Source organism: Oryza glaberrima, chromosome 9 (genome assembly GCF_000147395.1).
Source record: "Oryza glaberrima chromosome 9, OglaRS2, whole genome shotgun sequence".
Taxonomy (NCBI): domain Eukaryota; kingdom Viridiplantae; phylum Streptophyta; class Magnoliopsida; order Poales; family Poaceae; genus Oryza; species Oryza glaberrima.
In genome coordinates this window covers 9,518,673-9,533,069 of record NC_068334.1, presented here as the reverse complement: position 1 = coordinate 9,533,069, position 14,397 = coordinate 9,518,673, and the positions used below count along the sequence as shown (strand labels likewise).

At 45.4% G+C, this 14,397-nt stretch overlaps 2 protein-coding genes and 1 long non-coding RNA gene across 3 annotated transcripts; 1 reads left to right on the top strand and 2 right to left on the bottom strand.

The window, feature by feature from the left end:
* LOC127784543 (uncharacterized) lies at nucleotides 1-1,149 on the bottom strand. Its single transcript, XM_052311871.1, has one exon. The coding sequence runs from the start codon at nucleotides 1,147-1,149 to the stop codon at nucleotides 1-3; it is 1,149 nt and encodes a 382-aa protein (XP_052167831.1).
* Nucleotides 1,150-1,967: 818 nt separating this feature from the next.
* LOC127783708 (F-box/kelch-repeat protein At1g57790-like) lies at nucleotides 1,968-3,122 on the top strand. Its single transcript, XM_052310896.1, has one exon. The coding sequence runs from the start codon at nucleotides 1,968-1,970 to the stop codon at nucleotides 3,120-3,122; it is 1,155 nt and encodes a 384-aa protein (XP_052166856.1).
* A 6,598-nt stretch (nucleotides 3,123-9,720) lies between these two features.
* On the bottom strand, nucleotides 9,721-13,953 carry LOC127784544 (uncharacterized). The gene is made up of 4 exons (XR_008019545.1): nucleotides 13,460-13,953; nucleotides 12,885-13,369; nucleotides 11,504-11,573; nucleotides 9,721-11,192 (listed from the first exon to the last, which is right to left on the bottom strand). It is a non-coding gene; the product is annotated as an uncharacterized LOC127784544 (long non-coding RNA).
* Nucleotides 13,954-14,397: the final 444 nt, after the last annotated feature.

The following is a 14,397-nucleotide window of genomic DNA, read 5'->3' as shown; positions in this document are numbered from 1 at the left end:
CTAGTGAAGGTCAATCCACACACCGTAGTCCACCCTCTCGGCTCCCCAATTTTCTCTGGGTTCTTCTTGTTGACCCAATTTGTACGACCACACGTCTGCACATTTTTCGCAACATGCGCCATTATTGTGATTCACCACATTGGGATAACCCGTGTCAAACGACGATGATTTTTTTGGTACGAAGGCTAATTCATCATCACGAGAAATAAGGTCAGCATGGATGGTGTCAGGCCATCTGTAGAACAACGGGAGGAACACTCTATCCTCCATCCACTTAAACTTGGTCTTCTTCACCATCGATGTGAGTGTGCCGGTGAACAACGTCCGTCCTTGCAAACTCTCCACCTTCTCCCACTCCATCTTCTTTTCGTTAAGCTTGATGACATGGTTCAGTGTCCCGCGTCGGCCAAGGAGGACGGCCATCAGCTCATTCTGATCAGACTCAACCAGGTAGCTATTGTAGTGTTTGAAACCAAAGCTCGTGGGCTTGTCAAGAATCTCAAACCCTTCATCATGCTTGCATAGGTCATACATTACCAATCCTCCTTGATCGTTCAGAAGGTATATCAAGCCGCAATGGATAACCGGGTTGGTGACAGGTGATGGTATTAGTCGTGGCCCATTGATGCCGAGCTCCATCAATATCCAGTCCTCCCACACGCCATCATCGCTGTTCCAGTTGGCATAGCCAATCTTGAGCGGGAGAACCGCGTCGATACCGAATATTCTATGCGCCCGGTCGTCGTAGATGACAAAATCAAAATTACCCCTGTATATATATGGAACCGTATTAATGTTCCCAGTCACAAGCTCGACATCGAGTACCGCGCTCGGCGAATCAAGCGCGAGGTGTCGCCCAGCGGCACAGCAGATCTTGGCGCCACGCGCGGCGCTGAGCGCGTGGTCGCCGTCTTCGCCGCCGACCTCAAAGTTCTTGTGGTAATAGGGGCTATAGTACCGAATATTCGTGACGCCGACGTGGGCGGTGCTGAGCAGGAGCGGGGTGATCCACGCCGGGTAGAAGGGCGACACGGCGGAGCGCCAGTGCCGGCACGTCAACGCGAAGCTCGGGTGGCTCGACCACCGCAGGCGCTCCAGGATCACGGCGAGCACGTCGGACGGGAGAGACGACCAGTCCCGTTCCTCCATCGCGTTGGGCTCTCGATCCATCGATCTCGATCTTCTTCTTTGATCAGTTTGATTCGTGTACCGGCGGCCACAGCACGGCCAGGCCGTCACGTTTAAGAAAGGCCTGAAGCTGATGCAGGGTACGTACGTGCTGCGATCGTGCGGCGCCTGGTCCTGCGTGTGTTCGCGTCGGACTCGGTCACTGGAGACTATACCGATACCATAAACGACGCATGCATGGATCGCGGGAATAAATCCGAGGCGGATTCACGGCCTCGCGGTCGCGGGTATTTATATGATGAGCATCGAGGGATTGAGCGGTCGAGCCGTGCAATTTACAGAAACGCGGCGAACAGCGCCTGCCTGGTTAAGTGCCTGCGCCCGTTTAATCGGCAATTTAAAGGAACGCACGCAAAGAGGTTCGTATCTAGCAAATGTTATTATGTTCTTTTTGCAACAGAATAATTAATTTAATTACTATACTAGCAATTATTATTATATTATTATGTGATGACGGTATATCAAGCTACTATAGATTTTTTTTCCTTAATTTTTTTCTCTCTTTTTTTTAAGGAGACTTGTATGTTTTGCTGGTTATTTTCAGATATATAAGCCCCATACACGAACTATTCTTTTTCGAATATATATTTATAAGCTTTTGCTATCCAAGTTATGCTTCGCATGATATATATAGGGTCCCTTTTAATTACTATCTCCACATATAGTTCTAAGAGTTTAGAAATTATCGAACCGCCTCTTTGTACAGCATCATCATTTGAGTAATTCTTTTATTTTTTTTTATGTAGCTGGAGTACGTACGACGTATTGGCTAAATCACGATGCAGATCGGGATAAACGAAAGTGAAAATTCAACTTCATTGGATCATAAATTAGCTCCGATGTTATTGTTTCATTACAACTATGATATGTCTCTAGAGGAAAGCGACGACGACCAGGACAATGAAGAAAGTGGTGATGACGAGGATGTGAGCGACGAAGATGAGTTTACCGAGGCAAGTGATGATGAAGAGTCTATGGAGGAAACTGATGATGATGAAACTGATGCAAGTAGTAATGATAATGATGATGATACTGCTAATGATGAGGGTAAGGAGGTAAATGACACTTTGCTCCTCTATAGCATATCTAGCAAACAATTGCTAGCTAATAGCAAGCTGAATTATTTGAAAGATCACTTTTACTGGATAACACCGCAAGGTTGGCTGCTCATGGTACACCGAGACTCGCATGAGACATTCTTGTGGAACCCATTCACATCTCAGAGAATTAGCTTGCCCTTCGATCAAGACAAATTCCTCAGAACGAATTATACAAGGTGCTTGCTATCGTGTAAGCCCACCGATACAAACTGTGTTGTGCTCGTCCTAAGCCTTAATGACACGGTAATTTGGTATTGTTATCCCGGAGGAACCCAATGGTTTAAGCATGAGTATCAGTCTAGGAGGTTTCATCGTCATCGTGGTAGCGTCATTGGATATATGGCCCTTCTCACTGTAGTTGGGGGTAAGTTCTACACTGGGCTTGGTGATAGTGTCATAACACTAGACTTCTCCCCAAATCCCAAGTTTGATATTATTCCTATTAAAGCGGTACAAAATCCAATGTACAACTTTTCAAGACTCTATTTGTTAGAATCAAGTGGGGAGTTGTTCAGCTTGTTCTTTTACCCTCCAATGACATGTCCTAAAAGAATAGCAGAGATTGAAGTTTACAAGCTGGACATACAAAGAAGAGCATGGGTGAAGGTGTACACACTTGGTGATAGAGCATTTTTTGTCAATAGCACCAAGTGCTTTGGAGCATCGGTCAGTGCAAAAGAAGCTTGTCTAGAGGAAAACTGTATTTATTTTTCGAGGACCGGTGACAAGGGACTATATGTTCATAGTATGGAACGTGGAACCACTGCTGCACTCAATCCCGGTGAAGATTTTCTAGATAATGTGGCAGCTGAAATACTGATGCCTGCACCTTGATTCCAGCTATTACTTGGACATGATGTTTTCTCTTTATTGCCCGTGAGTTGCTAATAGATTTTAATAGAAGAACATTACCATTAACTCGTTATTAACATCATTTTCTACATATATCATTTGCCAATTGCTGCATATATTCGTTACTCACATATAGACCCCTTTGGTTTCACACTATCTTTTTTTCTTAACAAAAATATATAGTTGGTCGGGTGGTTGATATGTGGACCTCACCTATCATTTTTTCTTAGAAAAAAGTAGAAAATTTGTGGTAGGGCAAAATCACCATTACTATTTTTTTTAAAAAAAGTATAGATTTGTTTGTCAATGATGTGTACGAAAGTGATATGTGTAATTGTGCATGAGATAATATATGGTCATTGATAAAGTGTACTCCCTCCGTCCCATAAAAAACGAATTTAGGACTGGATGTGATATATTATAGTACTACGAATCTGAACATACTAGGATGCATCGCATCTGGTACTAGGTTGGTTATTTATTAGACGGAGGGAGTATGTGTTTGTACAATATGCACATATCTCTTTTATAAATGACCTCTCATGCTCAGTTACACATATCACTTCCGGACACATCATTGACAAGAAAATCTATGCTATTTTTTCAAAAAAGTAGTAATGGTGATTTTGCCCTACCATAATAAAATTTTTCTAACGTTTATAAGGGAAACATAAACTTGTATACATGCACACTCACCCCTATACCGACTATATCCTTATGAGTACTTCCTTGAGACCAATAGACCAACATATCTCACGACAAAATCACTACACACCCCTAGCCATTGACGGACACACCACCCACCACTATAAATAATGTGGTTGTAACTTTGATTCACAATTTTAGCCATGTAATCCACAATTAAAGTTATCCATAAAATATGAATTTATCTGGCTTATAATCATTTGGAGGTATTTTTTAAAATTAAACCGGTGGAAGAGCTGTTAATTGTTAACTAATTAAAAAATTCGTAATTTTCCAATCGTCACCCTCCGATTCGTCCATCATAGTGCAATCTGTCATAGCGCACATCGCATCGCTACCCATAATTTTGCCACCTTCGTCCGTAGCGGTACGCCTTCGCTCAAGCGAGAGGGGAAACAGAAAGTGAAACCAACTCAGCGGATAAAAAGAGATAAAAAGTGATCGATAGTATTGCCAGGAGATCAATTGTGATATTAAAACTGAACGAATCGATTAAACAGAGTGGAGAAATAAGAACATAATCTATTTCTAGAGCTCGTCCTCCCAATCGAGCCATGGAAGACATGCTCCATCTATTGTGAGAGGGGACGGCATGGAGTAGATGGATGACATGCTCCTCCTCTCATCTCTGATCCACTATGAAAGAGCGTGAATTCTATCCTGGTCCCCAGCGTTCAAAGTTTTTCAGTGAAAATTCAATCTAGGGGAAAACACAAACAATCTTGAACCGTGGAAGAAACAACTGGAACTCTGAAAAAGGAAATTCGAATAAAAAAACAGTAAAAGAGAAATACTCTAAGTTGAATCAAAATCCAGTAGCTCACCACTCATCCCTAGCACGGCGCAGAAAGGCCCTGCTGCTGCTGCTGCCCCTCTCACTCGCTCTGCCGAAAGGTATCACTTGCTAGGAGTCATGCTGATGCGGGAAAGAGCGGAAGCAGTGAGGCTCAGGAATCAGGAGGTCACTGCATTCCGTCACCGCCTTTCCTCATCTGCTCAGCACCCGATTTAGGACGGAGGCGAGGACAATGCATATCTGGAAGCTTGAGGGCTTCGTCCTTGCCGGCGCCATCATCTTCCTCTACTCATCGTCGTCGGCGTTGTCTTCCTCGCCGGATGCTGACTCCATTCACAAGCTTTGAAATGCCAGATTCACCGGCGACTAACAGACCCCAACCACCGCATCCCGCTGTATCCCGTTGCCCTCTTCTTCCTTCAGCCTTCCTCACCATTGCCGGCACCGCCTCCCCTCTCTGTTGCCGCCACTGCCTTCTCCTCTAGGCCACCGGATTCAGCGGCCACGGGCATATGGCTGCCGGATCTGGCCATTGCAGTGGCTAGGAGCAGCTGGAAACAGCGGCATGATGCAGGGAGAGAGATAGGGACGAGTGGCGAGGGCGAGATAGGGTCAGTTTAGACATTTCGGACCGAAATTTCGGAAATTTCAGTCATTTCGGTCCCCTCCGATACGATATTATTCCGGCCAAAATTTTTCAATTTTTCAATTTTTTCATAAATTTGGGTAATATTTATTTAAATTCAACTAAATTTTGCTCAAAATTTCGGAAATTTCGGACCAAAATTTCCGAAATTTCAGGATTTCGGTGACCCCCGATATAAAAGCACAAACCGATAAAGCAAACCCTAGATAGGGACGAGTGGCGATGTGGGTGAGGTCTGTTGTTTTTTTTTTCCTTTTCTCTTTTGTTTTTCTACCGAGAGATTGGTACAAACTTAATATAGGGTACTTGTTACGTCCCGAATTAGTCCCGAGCAGAACTAGCCCGTGACGCTCCAAATTAACCTATTAATCGATACCAGTCCCAGGAAACAGTGCTAGTATCACAGGAAGACCGAATATCACAGCAACAGAGGTCTCTTTATTATAGAGTAGGAATACAGTCATGTTGGACTGCGGACAGATCCCGAGCTCACAACTGCATTACAAAAAGGAAAGCGGAAGCCAAGACTTGGACCAAACATCACAGGCGCGACTTGGGAACTAGGCCGAAACCCTAAAACTCATCGTAGCCGGCTTGCTCCTGGAAGAACTCCTCGTCAGCGGGATCCGCTTCATCTTCTTCAGCAACTGGGGGGGGGATTATTTATATAGAGCAAGGGTGAGTACGGGAGTACTCAGCAAGCCAAGGGAAATAAGTGTTTAATGCAAGCTTCAAGGAAAAGCTGTTGTTTTTGCAATTGATTTTATTTAAACTCTTTTCTGAAACAACTAAGTGAGTGCTTCTCAAACGACACGGATGAGACAGTGCGTCTCGTCCGGTCGGAGTTTGTGCAATGTATCAGTCTTTTGAATTGATCAAGATTGGCACCCGGCCAACAGCTTTCAAACGGCCACCCGGGACTGGCTGATCCCATCAGCCGCAGGTTTTCCAAACATCGAACCCAAACCACATCAGCAAATTTCACAAGCAGTAGTCAAACAAAACTACGCTAGGAATCACCTCACATCCGCCCATGACCGTGGGCACGGCTGTTCGAACAGTTTAATAACCTCTGCAGAGGGGGTACACTTTACCCACACGACATTACTAACCTGGATCATCCAGCCCGTGCAGAACGGCCACGACCAGAGACCTTAAGGCTTTCATGACAAGGCATTTCGAAAGCCGACACAGGTTCACCATATGCCAACGAGAGGGGTCCCAGACCAACAACAGGTTAGGTCCCAGACCATACTGTGCCAGGAAGCCCAGGGGTCCTCCTCGACACCACCCCGGCGAATCCACATGTCTCTTAGCATCATGGCTCCCCTGATAAGCTAGTTACTCAGCGAGGGGTGTCCCATTCCACCCATGTGGTCGTACTTGTCTTATGTTCGGATGAAATTCCAAGGAAACGGTCCTTAAGTGCAAGAGCGGGTAACCGTACACCCGGTACGTTCCCCGGTCCGCGATTTTGGAAATTCATTTAGTTCGCAAGCACCGACCCAGGTGTCGGGTTTTCCAAGTCCTTTGTAAAACCCAAGTTTTACCCAAGATGTTTCTCAGATTTTAAGTTTTAGGCGACCGTCGATACTCGTGCAGAGTGCACGATTACCAAGGTGCAACTAGGCGGTTACAAGGGAACATGGTATAACAATTACAATGGAAGGGTCAAATGCAACAAGTTAGGTAGGTCCGCCAATCTGCCTTGCAGACGGGACAAGCAGATTAAGTGCAATCCTATCAATGCATAATATTTTTCAAGCAACATAATTAAGTTCAAATATAGGCTCAAGATGTTCAAAGGTGGCTTGCCTTGCTCGAGATCTTGAGCTTGATCCTCGAAATCCTCGCACTGCGGGTCTTCGGGCTCCGAAACTACATGCGAAACGGGACAACTCAACAAACGGCGAAAAATAAAGCCCTATTATTGACCTCTAAGCGTGCCATTAGGTAGATCTCGAGATTTGAGGAATTTTGGAAGTTGAACGGAATCCGACGGACTTACGGTTGGGAAGATATTGAATTTCTAAGATTATTGGATTTTTGGTCTAAAGGAAAAGGATTTATTTAAATCCTTTTTGAAAACGAAAAGAAAAGAAAAGAAGGACAGAGGGAAATTAGACTTTCCTCGGGCGGCTAGGGCGCGGCCCGAGAGAAAGGGGCGGCTCGGCCGAGCTTAATGGGCCGGCCAGCCCAAGAAGGCGGCCCAAGGCGCGCGCGCGGGCGGGGAGGGGAGAGAGAGAGCCGGTGGGCCGGGTCCATCCCGCGTGGTCCTGGGTGGGACCCGCTTGTCGGCAACTCGGCTCACCATGAGCGAGGTGCACGCGGGGCGTGCTAGGGTTTGGGGAGGGAGGCGCGGCGCATGCGCGCGGTTCGCGGAGGACACGGTGCGGCGGGCCCACGCGCAGTCTCACGGCTCGTGGTGGACCGCGCGCACGAGGGGGCGGAGGGAAGCGACGGACCGGGGTCTGCTTGACCCGGTCGCGGCCGAGGTGGCGCCGACGTGGCACCTACGTGGCTGCCACGCGGGCCGGCGGGAGGTAGACGACGACGCCGGCCGGAACGGACGGCGGACGACAGCGGTGAGTGGCGGAGCGAACCATGGCGATACAGGCGAAGGCGAGCACACCGGGATGTCGCATAGGATGAGGGGAGACGAGCCAACGGCTCGGATTCGCCGGGGGATGCTCGACGGCGGCGGATTGCGGCGGCGGCAACCGGCGGCGAGGGAAGGGGGAAACGGCGACGAGGTCACGAGGGGCCGATTCCCGGCGGTGAGAGCATCTACGCGGCTACGGGAATCCGTTGCTAGCGTCGGATTAGGAGGAAACGCATCGAGGGAGGCCGGCGACGAGAGGCGCTTCCGAGCTCGGGCGGCGACGGCGGCGAGCACTCCGCGAGCGACGGCAGCAGTCGGGGCGGCGCCGGCTAACTACGGGGAGGCTACACATGCTACTACCGAAAACTAAGGGGAAGAGATGGATTGAGTAGGGAGAACGGGGAGATGCACTACCGTGTGGACGGGGTGCAGTGACGAGGGGCCGACGGCGCGGGAGTGATCTCTCCGGCCTCGGGCCGGGGAAGAGGAAGGAGAGGGCGCGCCTGGAGTCCCCTTCCGCGTCCTCGCTCGTGCCGGCTCCTCCGACACGCGCGCGACGACGAACGGAGCACGGGAGGCGGCGACAATGGAGTGGAGGCGAGAGATGAAAACGATGGGGGGAGGAAAATGGAGGAGGGAGAAGCTTGGGTTTATAGGGCGACAATGTCGGTTTGGAAACCGACCTTGGGCGGTCAAGGGAGCGAGCTGGCGCTCGGCGCTCGCGGCCAAAACGGCGACAGGGGAGGTGACGCCGGCGATGGGAGGAAAAAGAAGAAAGGAAGAGGGAAAGGGGGCTTGCCTCCTTGCCACTTCGGGAAAAGGAGGAGGGAGAGAGAGGGCGACGCGGCAGAGGGAGGAGGAGCTCAGCCTCCGTCCCTTGGAGGCACGCGCGGGGAGAGGCGGGGCCGAGTCGATGACGACGGCGATGACGGCGGACCGGTTTGGAGTGGGGCGGCGACACGGGCGGCAGACGCGGGGCAGGTGCGGCTGGCCAGTCGGCCACCACGGCGCGCGTGCGCAAGCGGCGTGGCGATTTTGGGCGGCATCAGCGGGAATGGCAGCGAGAACGGGAGGGAGGGCTCGGCGCGGCTCACGACAGAGCGGGGAGAGAGAGAGAGAGAGCCGGGGAGGGAGGGGGAGATGGGCCGAGAGGGATTCGGCCCATAGAACCCGAGGGAGGCGAATCAGACTTTTGCGGAGGGATTGATTTGGGAAGGATTTGGATTCGGGATTGAACTTTGACGATAGATCGGGGATTTGAGATCTGAGATGGCACGGACACTAGACAACAAGCAAGGAAACGGATTTCGCAATTAGGGTTTTTAAGAGATAATTTTCCCGCTAGGCGCCACGACGGAACGGGCGCTACAGTACTCCCTCCGCTTTAGGTCACAAGACATTTTAACTTTGGTCAAAGTGAAACTATTTCAATTTTGACTAAGTTTATAGACCAATATAGTAATATTTATAATACCAAATTAATTTTATTAAATCAATAATTGAATATATTTTATAACAAATTTGTCTTGGGTTGAAAATGTAATTTTTTTTCCTACAAGGAAGCGAACACTCCAAGAGGTGCAAAGCGATACGAGACAAGCAGGTCGCGGAGAGGGCGAGGGAGGAGGCGGCGCTCCGCCAAGCCGCCGAAGAGCTGCGCACCGCCGGCAAGACCAGCACCGGCAGCGGCGGATCGACCCCGGCCGGCCCATCCAGCCCCAACATCAAAAAGTGAGCAGAGGTAATAATAAGCTACTACTGCTGGAGATGATTATATGATATTAGCAATATTTTTCTGCATCTCAGTCTTGAGCATGTGCGAATTGTTTAATTTTGTCTGCCATTGTTAACAACCCTCTTCCTCCAAACTAATTGTTCCCAAGAACAATAGAATTCAATACAAACTCAGAGAATAGAAGAGAAATTGAGCGAGAAGAAGTAGAGGAAGCTTCTAGAAATGGCAGTGAAGAGGAACACGAGTAAGAAAGAGATAGAGATCGACGAGGTTCAACCGAACCAAGCCGCCGCCGTGGCCAAAGCCGCTGATACCTGATCTGTTCGTTGCTTGAAGTTCTCCTGCTGCTGCCTTTTGTATCCCTCTCCTTTGTTTGTTTGGCCCTTGGCATGGATTAGCAATTGAGTCAGCCCATGTGCAGCCCAATGGGTTCCTGACAATCTCCTCTCCTTGAAACTCTGACTTGTCCACAAGTTGATGACAAGTAAACTTCAGAAATGGCAAACCTCCACTTTGATTTCTCTAGTATTCTTGCATCGTTCCAAAAGCTTCATTAATGTCCAATTTGTTTTCAGCGTGCCAACAGAAAACTTGCATCTCAAAAGAACAGCTCAAGCAAATCCTGGCACTTCGCATGTGAAAGAGAGAACTGTCTTGCAATGAGAATGACTGCCTGAAATGTGATTTGTCCAAGAGAAGAGATAGCTAGAAACTTGAGTAAACATAAACCACCAGGATCCCATGGCATTTGTAGATCAGGTGCACTAAGACACAATTCATCCATTTGATTTACACACAGCCTCTGAACATATTTTGAATGAACAGGCATGCTGGATCAGATTCTTCCAAGTTTTCATCCAAGATATCCATAGGCGCCGCAAGCTTGTTTGACACTGATCAGAAAGACCATACAACAGAACTGTAATTTCCACACAGACCCATAATTCCAATACTGTAGTGGCAATGGTATAGAGTTGGTAAATGAGGTACTTGCTGCAATGGTGACAACCCTGCCACTGCCCTTACTTTTGATAAAACTAGTACTTTGATAAACCCAAACTGTAGCGAACTCCTCTTTGTGGAATATCAATTGTTCATACAAGAATTCTTGGCCCATAGTATTCAACCAGTACACATCTACTTCACCATCTTCAAGTGTTATTTTGTATGATAATTTGCAGCTCTCTGTTATAGTCCAATCCGCACTAATTAAATAGGTAGCACTAGAAGTAGCTTCTGATTGCATCAATTTATAGCCAGTGGGCTTCTGCCATAATTCCATTGAGAGCAAAGTATACAACTCGAACCAATTCTGAGAAGAATCACTATATGTTTTTTATTTAAATTTCCTTTCCCAGCAAACCTCATAGGATGTCATGTTCGATCTCCTTCGCTGCATAAAACTCACCACCCAACAATTCTCCTTTACCACAAAATAACTATAGATACTTCCAAACTTCTCTAGCAGAAAGCAGCGAACAGCCCGAAGACCACAATATTCTTCTCACATAATTCCAGCTCACCATAGAGAAATCTTCTCACATAATGTTCTTTGTTATGTTACCTAACTGTATATGATTTTATATGTTATTTGCTTGCAGGTAATTGCTAAGATGATCAGAGGGAGACCATCAGACAGATGAGAAATGATGGAATAAATGATAAACTACATACTGCAGTTGATTACTTTCTTATAATCTCATAATGCAATTTAGGAATTATTTGAACTCTCACCATGTTACCTATAATCAATGTTTCTGTACTCCATGGCATTACTTTGCGTAATTCGACGACTTACTTTGTGTGATTTGGGAACTATTTGTGTAGTTTGCTATATGATTAAATGCTAGCAACATTCAGATGAATTAACAAGCCTTACCATTGCATATCTATTTGTGTTCTTGCCACGTAGCATCACATGAAAAGGAGTTCCGTGATGATTGGACAACCTGGCAAAATTAATTAAAGATATGTCATTAGATCATGTCAATTCATATAAGAAAGACATTGCAGGTTAAAGTAAAAACATATTAGGAGTTTGACAGTTCGGAGACCAGATTTAAACTACCTTCAAGGTAATCTATTGAAGGGAAATCATCAGTGCTAAGGGTGTTTTGGGCAAAAGAATTCTATAGATATTTCATACGGATTGGTCAAGTTTGTTGACATCCATTTTCTCACACTTGTATAAATTAGTAAACCCAACTTAGCCAAAAAAAAAACTCATGTAAACCCCGATCAAAAAGTTGTTTAATTTCACCATAAAAATCACACATGTAGATGAGACGATTTTACATAATCTTGTAAAAATTCTTCTAAAAACTATACTAAATTTCAAACATAACAAAAGTTTTACATAATCTTATAAAAATTCTTTTAAAAACTGTACTAAATTTCAAACATAACAAAAGTTTGAAATTTGTTATTTTTGTAACTCATAAAAGTTGAGTTTAGACAAGATCTTTATACATGGTTATGTAACCTCATCTCATTTGCATGTGTAATTTTTTAATATAAATTTAGACGACTTGTTGGTCGGGGTTTATATGAGTTTTCATTTAAGTTCGATTTCCAACGCATATTTACCCTTCCTACACTTGCAGGTTGGTGTCTCGCAACTTAATCAAGGTCAATATAATTTGACCGTATGCAATCATTACTACCGTGATCTGTGTGGTTCAGTGGTGACTAATTCGTCCTAAATTTAAGCTATGTACTTACTCCAAAAAGATTCAAATCCAGATTTGAATCTTGTTGATAGGAGTAGACAGTTCTAATACGGAAAACTACACACGCAGACAGTAAAATTTTATTAAACCCATTCGACAATATTTCATGAAAAAAAACATGTACTACTTTGTTTTATATTATAAGTCGTTTGACTTTTTCTCTAATCAAACTAGCTTATAAGAAAATTTAACAACACCTAAAATATCAAATTAATTTTATTAGTTCTCACATTGAATATATTTTAGTAATATATTTGTTTTGTCTTTGAAATAGTACTATATTTAAGAAAAAAGTCACGACTTATAATATTTAACAACATCTAAAATATCAAATTAGTTTTATTAAATATCACATTGAACATATTTGTTTTGTCTTTAAAATAGTACTATATTAAAGAAAAAGTCACCACTTATAATATGAAACAAAAAGAGTACATTATAATTACGAAAACTCTTTGATCTATCTATTTGAATTGTGTTTATCTTACAAAATGAGGCAGCATAGAGATCCGATCACTTATTAGAACTCACCTCCATTGTTAACAACGACTTGTTTGTGCACGGTGCTGGCAAATAATATGGACATGAAAGGAAAATATTCTCCAACTTGTAAGATGAACATGCTTTCAAAATCCTTGTGCGCGAGCAAAATCCGCATGATAAATACAGAACAATAGAATGACCATCTCCATTTTAGTTCAGTCTGTAATAACCCTTGTATATTGCCAGTGATATGCCAACAAAATATAATGACAACTTCCAATAAAGTCCGAACAGCATGATGCTTCTCAAGCCACAGAATTACGGATCTCTGGACCTACAAATCACACCATATAATGATTATAATCACTTTGTAATTCTCTCGCCTAATGACCATCCCGACTGAGATTCAGGTCCCGAAACTTCAATCATCGCACGTCCTCATTCTCTTCAAGTCCAAATCCTCTCGAAAAAATAGTCCCCTTCAAATCAAATACTCTCGACAAAAAAAAAAAAAAAGAGTTGACCTCATGAGGCTGCAGAGAACATTTGCAGAATGATGATTAGACTAAAAGAAAATAAATCTTGACGAACAGAGTTGCCCGGAATCAAATTAAAGATCGTACCATCACCAATCGCAGGCGGATGTCATATGCGACAAGACCATACCGGCGGAAAAGCCGGCGCCTTTGGCCGCTCCAACAAGCGCACGGTCACTATACATCGGAAAAACAGCATACAGAGCTTTTCCTCTCTATCTTGAGAAAATAAATCGTTTATACATACAAGGAAAAAAAAAGAGAAAACAGAGACAAGAATCAAATAACCGTCAACGGATACATCCGGCGAAGAAAAGCCGCCGGCGGCGGCCGGCGAGGAGATCGATTTCCACTTCTCCAGCGCACCGGCCGGCGCCGGACACTCTCCCCCACGGCGAGAGCAGAACACCATCCCCCGACGTCGCGGATCCGGTGTGCCAGCCTTCCAGAGAGCCGAATCGACTGGGGCTGGCCGGCCGGGGAGCGTACCCCGGTGGCGGCGGCGGCGCCGATCTAGGGTTTGCCGGGGGAAAAAGAAAAAGCTTTTTTTTTTCTTCGCAGGGGGGAGAGTACGACGCTGATGCAAAGGATAGGAAGATTAGATGTGGCGACAGGCTTTTGCGATTTATTGCGAGCCACAAGTGCGTCATGCACCGGTGCACGCGGTGCACAGAATCGATGCGACTGGGCCGAGTTGGATCCGGTGACGTGGTCCATGAGCCTGGTCTACGCCACAAAACTGCCATCAACCACACAGGCTATCCAATGTTTGTAGGCAACCACGTTTGTAGACAAATCAGAAAATTAGTGAGAGAAAAAAAAAAGGTAGTTTTGGATAGTATACTTTCTCTCTTTTTCTTTTGTGAAATGATGATTATAAGTTTTAGAAACTCTTCCTATGCTACCTCATCTCATTCCAAGTGCATCTATATGTCCAACGTTTAATCATATTTGAATGAATTTTTTTATTATTAGCAAAAATGCTCTTCTCATTCCAAGTGCATCTATATGTCCAACGTTTAATC

Bases quoted from the DNA above. Each gene is read 5' to 3' on its own strand.
- LOC127784543 (XM_052311871.1), bottom strand. From the start codon at position 1,149: ATGGAGGAACGGGACTGGTCGTCTCTCCCGTCCGACGTGCTCGCCGTG.
- LOC127783708 (XM_052310896.1), top strand. From the start codon at position 1,968: ATGCAGATCGGGATAAACGAAAGTGAAAATTCAACTTCATTGGATCAT.